Below are 18,377 nucleotides of genomic sequence, written 5' to 3'. Positions count from 1 at the left end.
TCTTTTAGAAGCCTCCTCAGACTTCAGAGCTGAAGGCTTCGCTGTGTGACGGAGCTCTTACCTGAAGACTCTGTAGACTCGGCTCTCTCTGCAGAATCTCCTTCTTGAACTCTGAATGTGAGACGTCCAGACTGTGTTTCCGACTCCCCCCAGCCGCCCCCCCCGCCGCCCCACCGGAGGGAGACGAGGGGGAGTTGGAGAGGGAGGAGGCCAGCTTCTCGGCCGACTGCACCCTCTTGAGGAGCGGGGAGCGCGGAGGCTCGGCGCTCTTGGGTCTGGATATCTGCCTCGCCAGGGGAGGGGAGGAGTGCAGCTTCACGGGGAACGACTGTCCCACGGCGTGGCTGGACAGCGGGGAGGGGGAGCGCTGCGGCGAGCTGCTCTGAGGCGTGGGCGAGGGCGTGCGAGCCAGAGGGGAGAGGGGGATGTTGCCGGCAGACTTGCGTCGGGGCGAGCGGTACTGCCGCTGCAGCTTCGGGGCGAGGCCGTGCAGGGAGCTGGGCCGGATGTGGCCCGAGCTCGCAGGGGAGTTTGGGACGCTGGAGCTCGGGGAGCTGCTCTGGGACGAGTTTCCACCAACTGAGGGGGAGAGAGAGAGAGAGAGACGCTGTATTAAATACAATCCTACTTGATTACTTGATGATGGTGTCTCCCAGGTGTGTCCCTCACCTGAGTGGGTGGAGTCTGGCGTGGACCTGTAGCCCTGCGTCGGGCTCCGCGGGGACAGGTTGTGAGTGGGGGAGCCGGGGCCGCTCTCCCCTGAGGACAGGGAGCGGTTCAGAGAGGACAGACTGCGGCTGGTGTGGAGGAGAGACGCCTGCTTGGTGATCTTCCTAAACAGAGACGTCCTCTTCTTACTGCGAGACACAGAGAGACGGATCAGTCCGTGAGTCCACAGGAGGACACGTCTAAAAGACACAAAGAGACGTGACGCAGGCGTGTCTCACCTCTCCTGACCCTCCTTGGTCTTGGTCTTCTTGTTGCGTCTCGCCATCTTGGTCTTCTGGCTCGTCTTTCGGGCGGGACCCACCTTGATGGACGTGTTTTCGAACGGGGTGGCGCAGATGGACACTTTGGGGCCGCTCTGAGGAACCACAGGAACCATCAGAGACCAGATCATCTACATTTATATCTACGTTCATCAGCACAGAAGTAGTAGTAGCATTATTTCATTTTACACTTTGGAAGTTGTGTGAGTGGAAGACACACAAATAAAATCATATTATCTTAAAACATCGAAATTGTTTTTTATTCTTTGCCGTGATGTCTGTAATGTTGTGTGATCTTCAAACTATATTTAGATGTTTTCTATTGTTGCTTCATTTCTAACTTGTGAAGGACCATGAATAAAGTTTATTATTAGTATTATAAGTATTAGTAGTAGTAGTAGTACTGTCATTACCTTCAGGATGAGCTCCACCACCTCGGTGTGAACCAGACCATGAACCGCTTCTCCGTTCACGTGGGTGATGAGGTCGCCCTCCCTCAGCCCCGAGTCGTGGGCCGGACCCCTACCCTCCACGTGCTGAGGGCGAGAGAGGGGGGGGGGGGGGGGGGGGGGGGGGAGAGAGAGTCGGAGAGAGAGAGAGAGAGAGAGAGAGAGAGAGAGAGAGAGGGAGAGAGGGCGGGGGAGAGAGAGAGAGAGTGAGAGTCAGAGAGAGAGAGAGAGAGAGTTATTGTCTTGTTGTTTGCTGCCATCTTCTGTCAACAACCTGAATCCCACCTCCATCACACAGACTCTCTCACATTCACACGCGTGTAGTTAACATGTTTGCTCCTCCTTCACACTGACTCTCTGAGATGAAACAGACTCGGTGTCTCTACTTTCACATCGTCCTGGTTTTAGAATCAGCTGAGTGATGTAGTGGGCGTGGCCTCACCCAGACCATGTGGTGCACGGTGTAGATGTCCGAGTCTCCCATGTAGACCCGGATGGCCCTCAGGGTGAAGCCGTACTTCTTCCCTGCTCGGTGGATCACGATGGCGGGTTTGGCGTTGGTCACGGCCGGGGACAGATCCCGGATCGGCGAGGAGTCGCGTGACGACGGATTGGACGACAGCGAGTGGGGGGACATGGGGCTGGCCAATGGGGAGGCTCCGTGGTGGTCTGAGAGAAACAGGAGATTCCGTTAAGCATCACAGTTAATAATGAAATGTGACCCTTGTGTCCCTCAGCTGGACGCACTGACCTGCAGGGATCATGAGCGACAGCGTGGTGGCGGACGCCGACTTGATGACCTTGTTGAGCGGCCGTGAGCTCTGAGTCGCCGTGTGCTTGTCAGCGTCTCCGGACAGCAGGCGATGGCGAGCCCGGCGAGCGGCCAGGTCGCTGATGGCTTTAGGAGTCGATGGAGAGTCGCTGTCGGCTTTAGCTGCTCGGCCGTTAGCGCCGTTAGCTCGTTCACACACATCGCCTGAGCTGCCGGCTGCGGCGATAGGAAGGGGGAGGAGTCAGGATGTTAAACTTAAACATTCACACATTTAAGAAATTTCGGACAAATCACCAAGAAAGTTTGTAAATGTTCTCTGACAGGAAGTGAGTGGATGTCAAATGTAGTCTTTTCCCAACAAAGGCAAGAAGAACAGTAAAGTTAGATTATTAATGATCAATTAAAGCTCAACTAAAATTTCAATTTCAATAGGGCCTATCACTGTTCGGTGCTCGGGCCCTTATAAGCTTAAATCATAATAGATGCTAATCAAACCTTTAATCACTTGTAGGAGCAGCAAAATATTTATTATCACACCCACACAGCTCATTTTTAAACTATTGTTGATCCACTAGTTCATTAATAGAGTTTGTCCTGTGATGTCGCCGTGTCTCCAGTGTGTGTGCTGTACTGACGTGTGAGCGCGGCCCTGGTCAGCTGAGTGGAGGCGGAGCTCGGGGTGGTGGGGGACTCGTCCAGCCTCAGCTCTCTCTCCAGTGGGAGCTCTGGGATGGCGAGGGGCAGCTCGTCGCTCCGGGGGCCCCGCAGGGCACTGAGGCTGGGACTCCTCCTGCTCCCAGCTAGAGCTGAGACACACAGAGAGGAGGTGGAGGAGGTGGAGGAGGTGGAATTACATTACATTACATTACATTACATGTCATTTAGCTGACGCTTTTATCCAAAGCGACTTACATTTTTAGAACACTCAGCATTTATGAGGGGCCATTTAGGGGTTCAGTATCTTGCCAAGGACACTTAGGCATGCAGATGGGATAGAGTGGGATTCGAACCGGCAACCTTCTTGTTGCAGAGCACCCGCTCTATCCCCTAGGCCACGCTCTTCCCACATGAATGACAACAGTGTTACATCATCAGCATCACAGGAAGCCCCTCTGTTGTGAGTCAGTTGTGTCGTATGAAGTCACAACAACTGCAAGACTAACGATCACTAGACAACACGTTGTGTAGTGTGAACTTGGTTAAACCGGAGGATGAACAAACTTCCTCAAACAAACTCTCTGTTTTTACACTTGTCCTTCTACAGGAGCCTCGAGAACCATCAGCTCCTCAGCTCCTCCTCCCTGTGGCTGTTACCTTGTCCTTCCTCCTCAGAGGAAATGGCGAAGCGCGGCATCTCGATGATGGCGGAGCAGCAGCGCCTCCGGACCGTCAGCGGAGGGCTGGAGTCGCTCTCCGTGTGCGACGACTCGGAAACAGACAAACGCTTCCGCAGGCTGAGGAGAAACGAAGGAGAGGAAAGATCAGACACAAGTTGAACTTCTGAAGATAGAGATGAAAACCACTGAAACCAGGAGCTCACGTTCAAGGTTCCTTAACGTACAAGTTAATAGACGTGTGTTTGTGTACAGACACATGACAACTGAAGCTGATTCTTCTCTGGAAACATAAATCTCTAGATTATTAACACTTTCAGAACTCACATCTCTGGAGATCCCACCAGCCACGAGCGGTCTCTGGACTTCAGTCCGCTCAGGCTGTCGATCCGATCTCCTCCTTCCTCACTGAGGCTGCGCTTGGTGGGAGGAGGCGTCCTCTTCTCCTCGTGCAGAGACAGACGCTCCATGCTGCTGTAGACCTGCACCACACAGAGGAGGATTCATTAAGACCTGAAGTCACAGCAGAGCCGTCCACCTGGTCTGAGAACCAGACTACAGCTGATGTGTTACCAGGTGAATATGGAATAATCACATTTCTCTAATACAGAGATAGAAACTACATGTAGACCTGTAAACATAGAAAGCACTCAACACGATGTAGAAAACAGAAACTGCTCAGTGAGTGGACGGTGGGCACCTTGCTGAAGCGAGGCGAGCAGGAGGAGAACTGTCGGATCTCCACGTGCTCCTCATCGTTGGTGTCGTCTTCCTCCTCTGAGTCCAGGTGGTGGTACCGATCAGATCGAGCTGTCAGAGGCACAGAGGGCAGACACGTTAGATTCCTGAGTTCCCCTCGGGTGTGACAGTGTTTCTATCGTCAGGGTTCAGACGTGTGGGACGTACTGTCGAAGTAACTGGTGTCGTCCTCAGACTCCAGCTGAGGGATGAACTCGGCTTTCTGCCTCAGCAGGCTGTTCCAGTCCAGCTCCGTGAAGAACGAGTGCTGCTTCACCTCGAAGGCACTTCCTGTGGAGAGGGGGGAGGAGAGAGGGAGGGGGGAGGAGAGGGAGGAGAACAGGGGGTGGGGGTAAAAGGTGGAGGAACAGAAGGAGAGGAGAGAGAGAAAGAGAGAGATGAGGAAACACTTCAGTAAGATCTGACTGCTGTTAGGAAACGTGTTCATGTGTTATAGTGAAATAAAAACATGTCAGCTTCAAAACACAGATAATCATTTACTGGAAACCTCATCTGATCAAATAAACAACATACAAATAGTTTATGAAAATAATGATTATGCGTAGGAATATAATTTATTCTTCAGATTGATTATTATTACATGATATCTTGGAAAATAATTTTTGTAAGACCATATTTATGTTGAACTTTGACGAATCAGCAACAGTTTGGAGAAAAGGAAATTATAGTTCTGTACTGTGTGTGTGTGTGTGTGTGTGTGTGTGTGTGTCTGTGTGTGTGTGTGAGTCTGTGTGTGTGTGTGAGTCTGTGTGTGTGTGTGAGTCTGTGTGTGTTACCTGTGCCCAGTCTCTCCAGTGGGTTTTGTCTCAGCAGCTTGCAGATCAGATCCTGAGCCTCCTGAGGAAGAGCTTCCTCTTCCTCTGGCCAAATGATTTCATCTAAAACAAACACAAAATCATGAAGACAACACAAAATACAAAAAAACACAAACACACAAAACACAAATATAAACACGTGCTTCTATGAAGAAAATAATAAAGTGGAAAAATGGCGCTCAGACTTTTCGTCCACAGAAAGTCGGGCGTGACACTGGTCTGGTTTTAAGTCCGTTTCCCATCATGCATCACACCAGCGTAGTGTCACTCGTCATCCTTCTCCGTTATAATTAATCCCAGAGTTTGAGAATCACTGACAAACATCAGAGAGACAGAAAAACCCAGAACCCGGTGGAGACGTTGGGTTCTTCTCCAGCGCTGCCTCGATGTGGACAGACGCAGTGAGACGCTCTTCAAAGACACATAGAGGGGTCGATACAGAGAAGCCAGAGAGAGACAGAGGAGGATCCGGAGGGATCTGATTGGCTGTCGGTCAGTGTGTGTCTCTGAACACGAGTCCATCTGCTCGTCTGTCTCCGGGAGACATTTGCAGTGAAACAGACACAACAACACATTCACTGGAGAACAGGAACCAGAACACGGTCACGATCAAACTGAACTCAGTGTTGTGTTACTGTGTGTTGTGTTACTGTGTGTGTTGGCTGCAGATGATCCACTCACCACTGATGACCTGACCGAACAGCTCCTCCGGCGTGTCCCCGAAGAACGGAGCGCAGCCGACCAGGAACTCGTACAGGATGACGCCCATCGCCCACCAGTCCACCGGCTTCCCGTAGCCCTGACGCAGGATCACCTCGGGAGCGATGTACTCCGGAGTCCCGCACACCTGAGCAGCAGACACACACAAGGGATCAACACAGGTGACACGATTGAATGACTTGATGCCGTAGGAAGAGGCTGAAGCGTGAGCCGCACCTGTTTGTCCAGGAACTCCCGGGTGTCCTTCTCGATGTGTCCTTCGTACAAGTTCGTGGTCAAACTCATCAAACCGATCTTTGAGAGGCCGAAGTCCGTCAGCTTGATGTGTCCCATGGACGTGATGAGGAGACTGAGGGGAGGACGGATTGGACACCTCAAAATGCTTCTGACGTCTCAAGTGAAGGAATATCAAATCTGATTATGATGACAAAGAAGAAGTGTGTGTGTGTGTGTGTGTGTGTGTGTGTGTCGTACTTGTCGGGTTTGAGGTCTCTGTGTACGATGCCGTAGTTGTGAAGATACTCGAGTGCGAGGACGGTTTCTGCGAAGTACATTCGAGCCATGTCCACCGGCAGCGCCCCGATGTTCTTCAGCAGCGTGGCACAGTCGCCCCCTACAGACGAGAGGCGGCACAACAACATCAGACGACTCGTCCCCCCCCCCCCCCCCGGCCACTGACGGAGAGTAACCGTGACAGAGACTCACCCTCCACGTACTCCATCACCATGCAGAGGTGGCGTCGGGTCTCGAAGGAGCAGAACATGGAGACGACAAACGGGTTCTCGGCGAACGTCAGGATGTCCCTCTCCACGAAGGCCTGTTGGATCTGGTTCCTCAGGATCAGGTTCTGCTTGTTGATCTTCTTCATGGCGAATCGCTGCCGGGACTCTTTGTGACGCACCAGAAACACAGCACTACCAACGAAGAAGAAACCACGGGTGTTACACATTCCACTGGAGGTAATGTTTCCTAATATGTAAATGTTATGGTGGAAAACCTTGAATCCGAGTGGTTGTCGTGTGTTAGAATGAGTTGTGTGTTTTTACCCATAAGCCCCGTTACTGATGAGCTTGATGGTTTCAAAGTCTTCCTCTCGGGGGGGTTTGGTTTTCGGCGGTGCAGCTGGGACTGTGTTTCCTTGACTCTGAACAGGAAACAGCAAAGAGAGAAACTGATCCAGTGACACATCCTATTTTAAACCAACTGGTTCTTCAGGTGGACACTGGTCATGGACTCACATCCACCGAGTCGTCCGTCTCGGGGGTCTCCGGGTTCCCGCTGTCATAGCTGCTCAGCTGGGCCATTTCTACAGAGAGACACACAACTGTCACCGAACCAGAGGGATCAACAGAACAACGCAACAACACCACAAAGCAACACAAAGCCTACATACAACTGAGCAACACTTTAGTAAAGATGGTGTTACCCTCCAGGGGGTCCCGGGTGAGGCCCAGCTGGCTGATGATGTATCTGGGGATGTCCGTCTTGATGCCCTGACCTTCTTTAGCATGACCCTCAGCTGCTTCCAACAAGTGGTAGAACTCCTCCGGGTCGAACTCCTGCAGGAGCAACACAAGGTTCACAGGGAGACACAACAACGTCCAGAAGGTTGTGTTCCTCTGATCTACAACAACACAATCCTCTTAGTATTAAATGTGTTGGATCAACAGCAGCTAACGAGAAGGAGGGGGGGGATGATTGATCCCAGTCGTGTAAGACTGAAGTGAAACAACGACACAGATGGAAAATAACCTTCAACCTGATCAACAACAACAACACAACACAACAACAACACAACACCATCAGAAGAGTGAGGTGGTGGCTGAACGATGTGTGAGGAGGTCGTGGTCGTTTTTGCCTTCGTACACAAGTCGTCTGACAAAGACAAAGTACCCCCCCCCCCCCCCCCCATTAAACTCTCACACATACAGTTTCCATGTTCACCCCCCCCCCCCCCCCCCCCCCCCCCCTATCTATCCCATCGTGTGGTGTCACAGCTTCAGATGCACGTGATTAGTCAAAACTACCGATGTAAGTGCTCTGGCCTCCTCCTCCCCTCCTGCTCCCCTCCTCCCTCCCTCCACCCTCCACTGCTCCTCCAATCATCCATCTGTCTTTTACACTCGTCTTCATCACTGCTCCATCTCTTCACTCTCTCCTGCGGCCGCTTGTTTCTGGACCAACACAAGCTGGTTTCACCTGTTTCACCTCAACATCTTCAGCCAGACTGACTCTGCTGTGTGTGTGTGTGTGTGTCCGTGTGTGTGTGTGTGTGTGTCCGTGTGTGTGCATTATGCTGATTATAAATTCATAGTCCATAAATGAATTGCGGTGCTTGAATCACTTGACGCCGCGGAGCAGGAAGCTGTAAATCGTTTATTAACCACGCGTGGAGTCGAGCTGCACAACATGAAAAAGCTATTCCAGTTAATTCTCTTCATATTTCTCCAACATGCTCATTTACACGTGTTGTGCAGACGTGTGATTAAAATTCAAAACCTGATGAAGAGACACAACCAGGAGCAGGCTGGAGGTTCTCCATGTTAATCAGCTCCATGGTTTCTGTGTGTTTCATGTTCCTCTTGTAAATATTTGTTTATGGAAATATATCTTGTCACCCTGTGATCAGAGGGTTTTAAAGTGATAGTCGTCATATGTGGTCTCTCATTGTTTGTATTTAACTCAGATAAACACATTTATCTAAATGTGGCAAAGTCTGACAACACATGTTTCAGTCGTGTGTAAAAATGTCCCTGAGAAAGATTGTGATACAGCTCAGCTTTTTATATTGTATGTTTCTATGCTATGAGTTTTTCTCAATAAAGACTCGGACGTTAGCGCTGTCACATTCAGGGAGACTTTATATATTATATTTAAATAAATGTATAACATGTTCTGTGTATTGTAAATATAAATTATAAAAGTAGGGCAGTAAAAAGTTCATTAACATTAACCCTTGAAACAAAGCGGAGCAGATTTGTAAAGTGGCAGAAATGATAATAATTAAAATAAAGTAACTGTCACTGAAGTTCTTCTTCCTTTCCAGCAGGTAGTCCACCTGCTTTTGTTCTGATAAACATAGTTAAACCGTGTTTCTGTGTGTCTGCTTCATGCGTCTGTTTGAGCGACAGACGGGTCAGTGACTGTCAACAGACACTCTTCACAGCTTCTTACCAGACACTCCAGCAGCCGCGCCGGCCGGGCGATGATGATCATCAGCTTCTTGACGAGTTGCGTGACGAACGTGACCTCCACGCCCTCCGAGCGCTCGTGAGCCTGCACACACACAAACACACACACACACCAGGAAGGTTTCAGACAACACAACAACTTTCATTTCCAAACACAAGAATCTGTCGGGACAAAGGATTTCAGTTCAGGGGTAAAACACGAAGGAGGGTTTACGTCCCTCTGTCATGGAGAGAACTGATCCCTCATCTGAATGAATTATTAATGTTAATTATATTTTAAATTATACATCCTGAATCGGTGTTTGACCTTGACGCTGTGCAGAGAATGTGTCTCGTGTTTGTCCTTCACAAACAAAGCAGAACGGGCAGTGTGAGGACGAGAGGGCGTCCGTCCCTCTGTGAGACCTGAGAGGTGATTTAAATCAGAACGTCTGTCAGCGATTTCTCCAGAGGACGACTGGAACGGAGTGGAAATGCATCTGGAGGCAAAAGCCCTGGAAAGAAATTGGTGGAACTGAAGACTGTGTGTGTGTGTGTGTGTGCGCATGTGTGTGTGTGTGTGTGTGTGTGTGTGTGTGTGGGCGCAAAGGGGAAGCTGAAACAATTACCTTCCACCCGCTGTAAAACATATTTCATTCTCATGAGGGTAATATGTATGTATGTGTGTGTGTTTAACATATGTGTGTGTGCTTATGAAGGTAGTGTGGATGTGTGTATAACGTATATGTGTGTGTTGCATGTGTCTAACAGAGTGGAGTCGGGGGTTCATAAACACAACGTGGCCGACCCGCTGCTGTTTGTCTGAACCTGACAGACGCTCGAGGCCTCGAGGCTCAGACCCTGAATTATTTATAAGAGTAATGAAACCTGGAGGGCGGGGGGGCGTCTATGTACTGTAAGTGCACGCTAAACATGTGTGTGTATATGTAAAGAACATTCATCTAACTGTGCTCTGACGGGTTTATGAATAAAAGCTCACACACGGCAGCTGATTATCAAATCACAGATATGAGACAGATTTCTGATCAGGATTTACAGAACAATAATAACAAAGATCATTAATAAAGTCACAATCACAATTTATATTCTACTGAACACATGCGGCTCATATTTATTTTATAATCTAAATTTCAAATTATCAAATTTAAATTAGTTTAATATTATTTAGTGATATTTTGGTACATTAAAAAAAAGATTTGATGATTATTATCTGTCAAACAGAAATAAAAAGATCAGAGTAAATAAAGTTCAACATGTTTTATCTGTTTCTCGTCTAAAAAACCTTTATTTGTGGTTTAGTAGTTTGTTGAAAAACATTAAAGTATTTTTGTAAAGTTAATTGTTTGTTGTTATTTCCATTCTGATGCTGAAACAGTAAAGATTACGTTTAATTAAATGAGCTTCAAACCTCAGACGTCACCAAGCGTGGTGTTAACATGATGGAGGAATGTCACGTGTTCTACTGATATGACATCAATCACATTGTGAAATTTCAAATGAAGAATAATTGGTTTAACCGCGGGGGGGCAGCAGAAAGCCAATTAAAGCCAGATGTTTGCAGATGTAAACGAGGCACGGGTCGGGGGGGCGAGCGGCGCCCTGTGACGGATCACCGGGCGCTCTGCAGTTAGCACTCTGCAGAACCCTCTGACCTCAGGTGACCTCCAGGAGTCGGACCGCCCCCCCCCCCCCGGTTCCTGCAGAGGATACCCTGGATGCAGGTTGCCATGGCGACCGGCAGGCAGGTCACTAAGGGCCCGTGACGGGGATGGATGAGAGCGAGGGAGGGAGCGAGGGAGGTGGAGAGCGAGAGACGCAGCAGGAGGGTGAAGGTGGAGGAGAGATAAAAGACGAGAGCAGGAGCAGCAGAGGACAGGAGGAGGAGGCGAGTCGGACTCCTGTGAGTTCTGTAATGGGGTCGTGACCCAAGGAGCAGAACGAGCGGAGGGATGAATAAAGGAGAAGAGAAGGAGGGAGGACGGAGGAAGAGGAAGATGGTTTCAAACAATGAGATTTAAAACAGGAGCTGATGGATTTTTTAATTAACAAACAAACTTGGGAACTTATTGATTATTTACAATTTGATTGATCTGTTTTACCAACATGAACCAAAGACATGACATCATGCTTCGATACCACAAGGCATCGTGGGTAATCAGTGAACCACAGCAGCAGGTTAACTTTTACTCTCCGTCCAGATGTTGGAGGGTTTCACTCTGAATACAGATGTTGATCCCGGTAACTCACAGGAAGCAGTGGAGCACGTCGCTTCTTCATGTCCCGACATGGAAAACTAATTATAAACATTTATACTCAGTTTGAATATTTACAGAATCTAAATTAACAGAAGCTTCGTATCAGCTTATATATATTTAGAGTAAATTATAAAAAGTGTATCATGTAAATGTCTCGGAGAAACATCTGGACAAAAGACTGCGGGGGAAACAGACACGTGCATTGTCCTTATAAATATATTAATCAAATGAATTATTGTGGAATATTAATCCTTTCCTTATGACACATGGTGGCCACACCACCAGGATGAAAAGATGATCTCATCTAAATTATGAACAAGCTACAGACAGAAACAGCCTCAGCTGAACCTGATCAGAAGAAGATTGAATAATTCATTCATCTGTCAATGAACCTGGAACGTCTTCGATAATAATCAGATTTTAACGAGCATACAACTTTGAAAAAACAAGCTCAAAACACAAATGGATGAACACATAAAAAACAAAAGTAAAAAACAAAGTACAACTAAAACCAATATGATATAAAACAATGAATAAAAGAACAAAACAATATTCGTGACAGAAGTTGAAGCATGAACTCCGATTCCACACAAACTGGAGCGAGTCGAATCAGAGTTTCAACACAAGTCTCCAGCTTTTATTTAAACAAAGCTGTCGACTCACTTCAGTAAAACAACAATAACAATGAGGAGTTGAGAACAAAGTTATTTCTGTGAAACAGGAAGTGAAACTCCTGAGTCTGAACCCACTGAGTTCAAAACAACTGGACCCTGAGTCGGTTCTGAGTGAAACTGACTCATCGTCTTCCTCTGTGTGTCAACAAATACGAAATGGACTCAACTGCAAACTCTGCATCCTCCTCCTCCTCCTCCCAGCTGTGAGTGATCACCATCAACTTGCTCCTCCTCAGCACCTCCTCCAGCACCTCCTCCTCCTCCAGCCTCCTCTGCCACGACACGTGTGACATGTCTCCTCCTAAGATCCCAACCCGGGACGCAAACAGCCAACGAAGTCCATAGATGCCGCAGGTGTGGAGGGACGCTCTCACGCCTCCGTCCAGCTGCTCATGGCCTCCTCCTCTCCTCTGGACACCTCCTCCTCCTCCTCTCCTCTGGACACCGCCTCCTCCTCCTCTCCTCTGGACGCCTCCTCCAGCTGCTGGAAGGCTAGAGCCGCATAATCGGTGATGTCATCGTCCAGCCGGCGTCGCAGCTCCGGCGTGTGAACGTCTCCAGATGTGCTCGAGTCGAGTTCCTCACATTCGAAAGGTGCTTCATGCACGTCCACACACCTCCCCTTCTACAAGACACCCCCCCCCCCCTCCGGCCAATCAGAAGCAAAGGAATCCCCTTGAACTCCCGCCCCTCCCAAAACGCTCCTCCCTCGCCCCTCCTGCTCGTCTGGGAGAGTCATCTGTCAGCCCCTGGTGACTGCTGGAGTGTGAAATTAAAATCCAGGACTTGTGTGTGTGTGTGTGTGTGTGTGTGTGTGTGTGTGTTTGTGTGTGTGTGTGTGATTGAGAGATAGTTTGTCTGTGTGTGTGTGTCCCAATAGAACAGAAGGTCAATAAGAGGCCTCTGGGAGCCATCATACCCCCCCCCCCCCACCCCCGTCCGCCCCAGGCACCACAAACTGAGTTAATAGAGATGTCACCACCGCCACACACACACACATGTAAATATACTTAAACATTGACACGCTCAGAAATCCGAATTGCATTCCCATCGTGCCGAGCTGGGATTAGCGGATCCGGGAATCGAACAGGTAGCAGCAGCTGCGTGTGAGACGGGTTGACACGCTTCCTCGTCTTTGTGCCTTCGGATGACATCACGCGGCGCCGGCGGCTGAGACGCCGCTGAGCGAAGGACGGAGGCGGAGTCCAGAGTTAATCCACAGCCAGCGGAGAGGGACTCGTCAAGATGTCTGGATCTAAATGCTTTTCCAAAATCTATTAAATATCCCGTGTGGTTTGCTCGTGACAGGATTAAAATGTAATTAGTTTAGTTGATGAGTTAGTTTAATATGAGCTGCTCCATATCAATCTAACCAACTATGAATTAATAATGAAACCTATTATTTCTATTGGTTTGTAGTCGTAGTTGTTTCCTTTTCACTTTTCACAGGTTTAAGTTCAGCTGCTTTGTTTATCAGGTTTTTACTGATTATGTGAAAGTTTAACACTCAACATCGTCTCCATTGAGTGAGAGAGTTTAATTCATAACTGGAATTATGACATAAATCAGGGAGGGATTTTAGACGCATGAGGAAGTGATGACAACACTTTAATGATGAGTGAAAATGTGAAAAGAGACAAAAAATATCTGAAGTGCTCTGGAACATTTTGTGGATTTTAATAAATGATTTCTGTTAAAAAATAAATATAAGTGGAGATCCTTAAATATGTTCTCTTTTAAAACAATAAAAAAAGTTAGAATTTCATCTCTAAATATTATATTAAAAATTGTAATAAAATCTTATTTGATTCTTCTTTCTCTTTTTTATTTTGAATACTCTTGATATAACTTTAAATGCCTCTTGTGTTGTAATGTGGCTAAAGGTTAAAATATTTCATATGGAAGAGCAAGACATTATTTCTTCTTAAATAGAGGAAATCATCCATATGAGTATTTGTACCTGATCCAGGTGAATCATCTCTTTATTATTTACTCTGAGGTGCCTCAGATCCCAGAGCAGCTGCTGTGTGCAGGACAGTGAATGAACTGGTACTGAACTCACGTCTTGCAGCAGCTTCTCCAGGTTCTCCTGGAGCTCGTAGAAGTAGCGGGAGGTGATGAGGCCCTCTCTGCTTTTCTCCAGGCAGTCTCTGGACAGCTCCAGCAGCTGGTGGTGGATGAAGCTCAGGACCCCGTCGGCCAGCACCTTGTCCGGGGCCGAGGAGCAGAGCTGCTCCCCGAGACGCTCCTCCATCTGAGCCGTGGCCTGAGGGGAGGGGAGCGGGGGGGGAGGCGGGGGGGGGGAAGAGTGAGTCACAGGTTCACTCAGATGGAGACGTGAGCAGGACAATGATAAACGTCAAGAGGCAGGAATGATATCATCAAGTCTTCAAGAGCTGAATCATGGTTTAGAATCAGTTTTAATATCAACAGATATGAGATCTGCACATGATTATATTACATTTCTCTCCAGCTGTAACTTCTCTTGTGTATCAGTTGTGAACAGGAAGTGTGCGTTTACCTTGGGGAACCTCTCCTTGTACACATGGTTCATCATCACGATCTCATGGTCGAAGGAAATGGGCGAGCGGCCGGGACTGAAACAAACAGATCAGGTGAGACAGAGGAAGGAATCGACTCTGGAACAACAATATGGACAAGAACAAATCACCAGATGGTGAAAATATATGAATATAAAGTATGAAATCTATAGATCATGACTCAGGAGCAGTTTACTTCTTTTCAAGGGGCTAAGAAAGTATTAAGATTTAAGCTTCAACCAAGGAGAATGTTAGAGTCCTGCAGGTCGAGGGTAAAATACAAGTTGTGTATGAATGGTATAAAAATCCATGGCTACAGGTAAGATATTAAATAAACACGTGCAGGCAGCTGCTGAGAACTGAAGTTGAAGCATCTAAACCATCTTCTATGAAGACGAGTGAGCTGACCCTCACTCTAACTGAACCACAGCTTCTACATGGAAGTGCTTCATTAAAGACAAAGACCAGGAAGTGAACCAGTTCTCAATGAAACACCTCAGGTCCAGTAACGAGCTTTACAGGTGCAGCTTCAAAATGGATCCACGCAGAACTCTGTCTGTTTGATTGTTTATCGACAGGAACACGAAAAAATACTGAACCAATATCAACAGAACTTTGTGGAGGGACGTAGATCCAGAAAGAACTCATTGAAATGTTGTTGACTTATTCTGGATCAGGCGGCAGATCCAAGAATCTCATATTTAACTTTTATGATGATGGAGTTTTGTGAGAGTGTCCAGAGATTTCTCAGATCTATAAAGACATGTATGAATGAGTGTGATTTGATATTTGGTTCAGAAACAAGTCTCTGTGATGTTCTAGATGTTCAGTTCTTCTGTAGAGGAGAGAAGTCTGTGTCTGAGCTGCAGAAACACAACTGACCAGGGGTCAGGTAACCAGAGCACAGACACACACACACACACACACACACGCAATAGCAGGTCCTTGGGGTCTTCATCATATGTGTGTCTGCAGTGTTGTTACCTCAAGACCATGACAACCTCTGGACCGGCATGGCTGCACACAAGAGTGGTGCAAAGGTAGAGCCTCTGGAGGGTGTGTGTGTGTGTGTGTGTGTGTGTGTGTGTGTGTGTGTGTGTGTGTGTGTGTGTGTGTGTGTGTGTGTGTGCTCTCCAGGGTTTTTATCAGGACCTGACAGAGACATCTTCTTCAGTCCACACCAGCTCCAGCAGAATATTAACCTCTTCTCTTTCTCCCCCCCCCCGGGACTCGTCTCTGTTCTTATTCTACCATGAACCACCTTCAACCCCCCCCCCCCCCCAGACAGCAGCAATGTCCTTGACCTTTCTACGTCTCACTTTCAGGAGAACAGGCAGCGACGACAGGTGATAGGCAGTGTGTGTATTTGTGTATTTGTGTGATTGTGCACACAAGCCAAAGGGAGATTTTCCCATTAGACTTCAGGCTTTGTTATTCTGCTGCATTATTCATTCCATTCACTTATGACTGTAAACATTTCCCTCTGAATATTACAGCGCGTCTGTATCTTTCTTAATCCATCATCACATATGAACTGTCACACACAGAAGCCTCGCACACGTTGTGTTATTCTATTGGATCTGAACACAGAGATCATAGAGTCCATCCGATCCTCAGAGGACGACAAGGAGTATTTCATCTTCTGATCCAGGAGCTGAGAAAAGATCCAGAACAGGACGTAGAGGAGCAGAGTCCTGTGAACCAGCTGATCCTGAACCAGCTGATCCTGAACCAGCTGATCCTGAACCAGCTGATCCTGAACAGTTCAAACCTGAGCCGTGACCGACACAACGTGAGGGTTACACCTTTGAAAATAGGAAATCAGACCCCATGTGAATTAATGTTATTTTTTATCCTAACATCATATCTATATTTATATTTGATCTTGTTTTTTGTATTTTACAGAAAGGGAACTTCTCATACTTTTTATTCGATCTGATTTTGTCTTTCATTTAGAAAATAAATGAAGAAAGGAAACTGAACTGTGAAGAAACAGAATAACTACGACTGTCAATCAGACTCCAGATGATAACCAGTGTAAGAAATACTGTAAATAAAACAGCAACATGTTGCATTTACTTTAGCTTCTTCTCAGAAAACAAAGACTTGATTGTTTGCAACTCCTACAAAATATATGTTTTGATAAAAACTAGTATATAAATAACAGTATTGAAATTAAATTATTAAATTAATAAATACTGTAAATCTAACACAAAATATAAACACAATAGAACAGGTCAAAATAAAACAAACAAAAAGAGATTTTTAAGATAAAGGATTTTCTGGCTCCATGTGTCCTTGATCGTATGAGTCATCGAGGTGCATGCGCACACACACACACACACACACGCACGCACACACGTGACCGGTGCGATGAGGTAATGCTGTAAGTCATCCATCGGCTTCTCAAGTCCAATTACCAGCTTAATGGGAATGAGAGAAGTGAGCTGAGCGTCATGGAGGCTGTTTATCATTACGCCAACGCACACAGTGACGGGTGACCACAGACTAACTAACACACACACAGACACACACACAGACACACACTCGTATGAATGTCAATCACCTGCAGCTCTGACATGTTCAGCTTTAACAGCTCTTCTCATGTCTGAGTTTCTTAGAGGAGAGAGATCCATCAGCCGCTGCCACCGGCTCCGTGAGTAAAGGTTAGACTGACAGAGAGCGATTCACTGCCACAGGCCGATATGTACTTTCTTTAATTTTCACAGAATCCCTTCTTCTTCTCTCCGTGTGATTCATCTCTCATGGCTCCGAGCAGCCGCAGCTTTATTAAAGTACAGCTGGTGTTCGGTGTGGGCTGCAGCCGAGGTCGCACTCAAATCCCCGGGATGAGTAACACAGAGAAGCAGACAAAGGCTAATTAGAACACGACTATAATCCCAGCAAAAAACACCTCCGTCATTATTCTGAGAAACGACCTTGGAGATGAGCAGGAAGTTGAGGCAGAGCTCTTCTGTTTGAGTTTGGAGCCGCGGGGAAAAAGTGAGAAGTGTGAGAACGACCGGAAATATTTATGAAATGCAAGAGAAGACGTGTTTGAGCCAGAGGGAGTTTTATAAAAATGGAAAATTAAAACAACGGTGGAGCGCAGGTTCCTGTCTCTTCAGCTAAGTGATGAGGTCACATGGGTCTGAGCAGGCGAAGCAGCTGATTGGTGGAGACGGTAACTGAAGTAAATCAGACGAGACAGTCAATCAGGTGGTGACTCTGAGGCACGAGGGGAGGGGGGGAGGGTGTGTGTCTGTGTGTGTGAGAAATACAACATTGACGCTTCACAACTGAGGTGGGCGACTCCAGAAATGAGAGATGTAATTGACCGTGACAGAGAGCCAGAGGAACGGTGGGGACGTGTGTGTATGTGCGTGTTTGTGTGTGTGTGTTTGTGTGTCTGTCAGTCATAGGAGACTCTGGAGACACATTTCAGACTAAGCCAGTTAATTAGGGACAACTTGAATGTTCATTGAGGAATAGTCTGACTTCCAGGTCAGAGGTTAAGATCAGAGTTTAGTCTTCAAGTCGATGTGTGTGTGACGAGTCTTCAGTGTCTCTGTGAAATGTATGATCATATTTGTAAGATTATTATTATTATTATGTCCATAATGTGAGATTATTTGATCATTATGTGACACTTTGTATTATCAGTTGTAATCTGGACAATAACACTAAAAGCAAGGACATGTGAGGACTCATTACACAATCTTAATTTTAATGTTTTTAGTATCAGCTGCTTTGCTAAATTATGAAAAAGTGACATGAAATTGATGTGACAGGACGAATGCTCCTGATCCTGTAGCAGATCGAAGAGCTGATGAAAGCGTTTGTTTAGTTTGGTCACATGTCCCGTGTGCAGAGGAGGAC

At 47.2% G+C, this 18,377-nt stretch overlaps 1 protein-coding gene across 7 annotated transcripts in view; it reads right to left on the bottom strand.

Annotated features, from left to right (window-relative positions):
- Window positions 1–18,377, bottom strand: part of mast2 (microtubule associated serine/threonine kinase 2) — a 102,372-nt gene that overhangs the window by 4,086 nt on the left and 79,909 nt on the right. For all 7 annotated transcript variants that reach the window (XM_062395770.1, XM_062395768.1, XM_062395769.1 and 4 more), the window contains 22 exons: window positions 14,480–14,555; window positions 14,021–14,224; window positions 9,013–9,114; window positions 7,265–7,397; window positions 7,077–7,144; window positions 6,885–6,982; window positions 6,544–6,752; window positions 6,313–6,451; window positions 6,055–6,187; window positions 5,800–5,965; window positions 5,080–5,181; window positions 4,451–4,573; window positions 4,245–4,354; window positions 3,872–4,026; window positions 3,525–3,664; window positions 2,846–3,016; window positions 2,190–2,426; window positions 1,881–2,107; window positions 1,403–1,525; window positions 948–1,084; window positions 670–857; window positions 62–579 (listed from right to left, as the gene is read on the bottom strand). In XM_062395770.1, the coding sequence (XP_062251754.1) occupies window positions 62–579; window positions 670–857; window positions 948–1,084; window positions 1,403–1,525; window positions 1,881–2,107; window positions 2,190–2,426; window positions 2,846–3,016; window positions 3,525–3,664; window positions 3,872–4,026; window positions 4,245–4,354; window positions 4,451–4,573; window positions 5,080–5,181; window positions 5,800–5,965; window positions 6,055–6,187; window positions 6,313–6,451; window positions 6,544–6,752; window positions 6,885–6,982; window positions 7,077–7,144; window positions 7,265–7,397; window positions 9,013–9,114; window positions 14,021–14,224; window positions 14,480–14,555 (3,559 nt within the window). The remainder of the gene's footprint in view (window positions 1–61; window positions 580–669; window positions 858–947; window positions 1,085–1,402; window positions 1,526–1,880; window positions 2,108–2,189; window positions 2,427–2,845; window positions 3,017–3,524; window positions 3,665–3,871; window positions 4,027–4,244; window positions 4,355–4,450; window positions 4,574–5,079; window positions 5,182–5,799; window positions 5,966–6,054; window positions 6,188–6,312; window positions 6,452–6,543; window positions 6,753–6,884; window positions 6,983–7,076; window positions 7,145–7,264; window positions 7,398–9,012; window positions 9,115–14,020; window positions 14,225–14,479; window positions 14,556–18,377) is intronic.

The sequence above is a fragment of the Platichthys flesus genome, chromosome 9, assembly GCF_949316205.1.
Source record: "Platichthys flesus chromosome 9, fPlaFle2.1, whole genome shotgun sequence".
In the NCBI taxonomy this organism is placed as follows: Eukaryota; Metazoa; Chordata; class Actinopteri; order Pleuronectiformes; family Pleuronectidae; genus Platichthys; species Platichthys flesus.
Note: the sequence above shows the minus strand (reverse complement) of the source record. Positions and strands in the feature narration are given on the sequence as shown.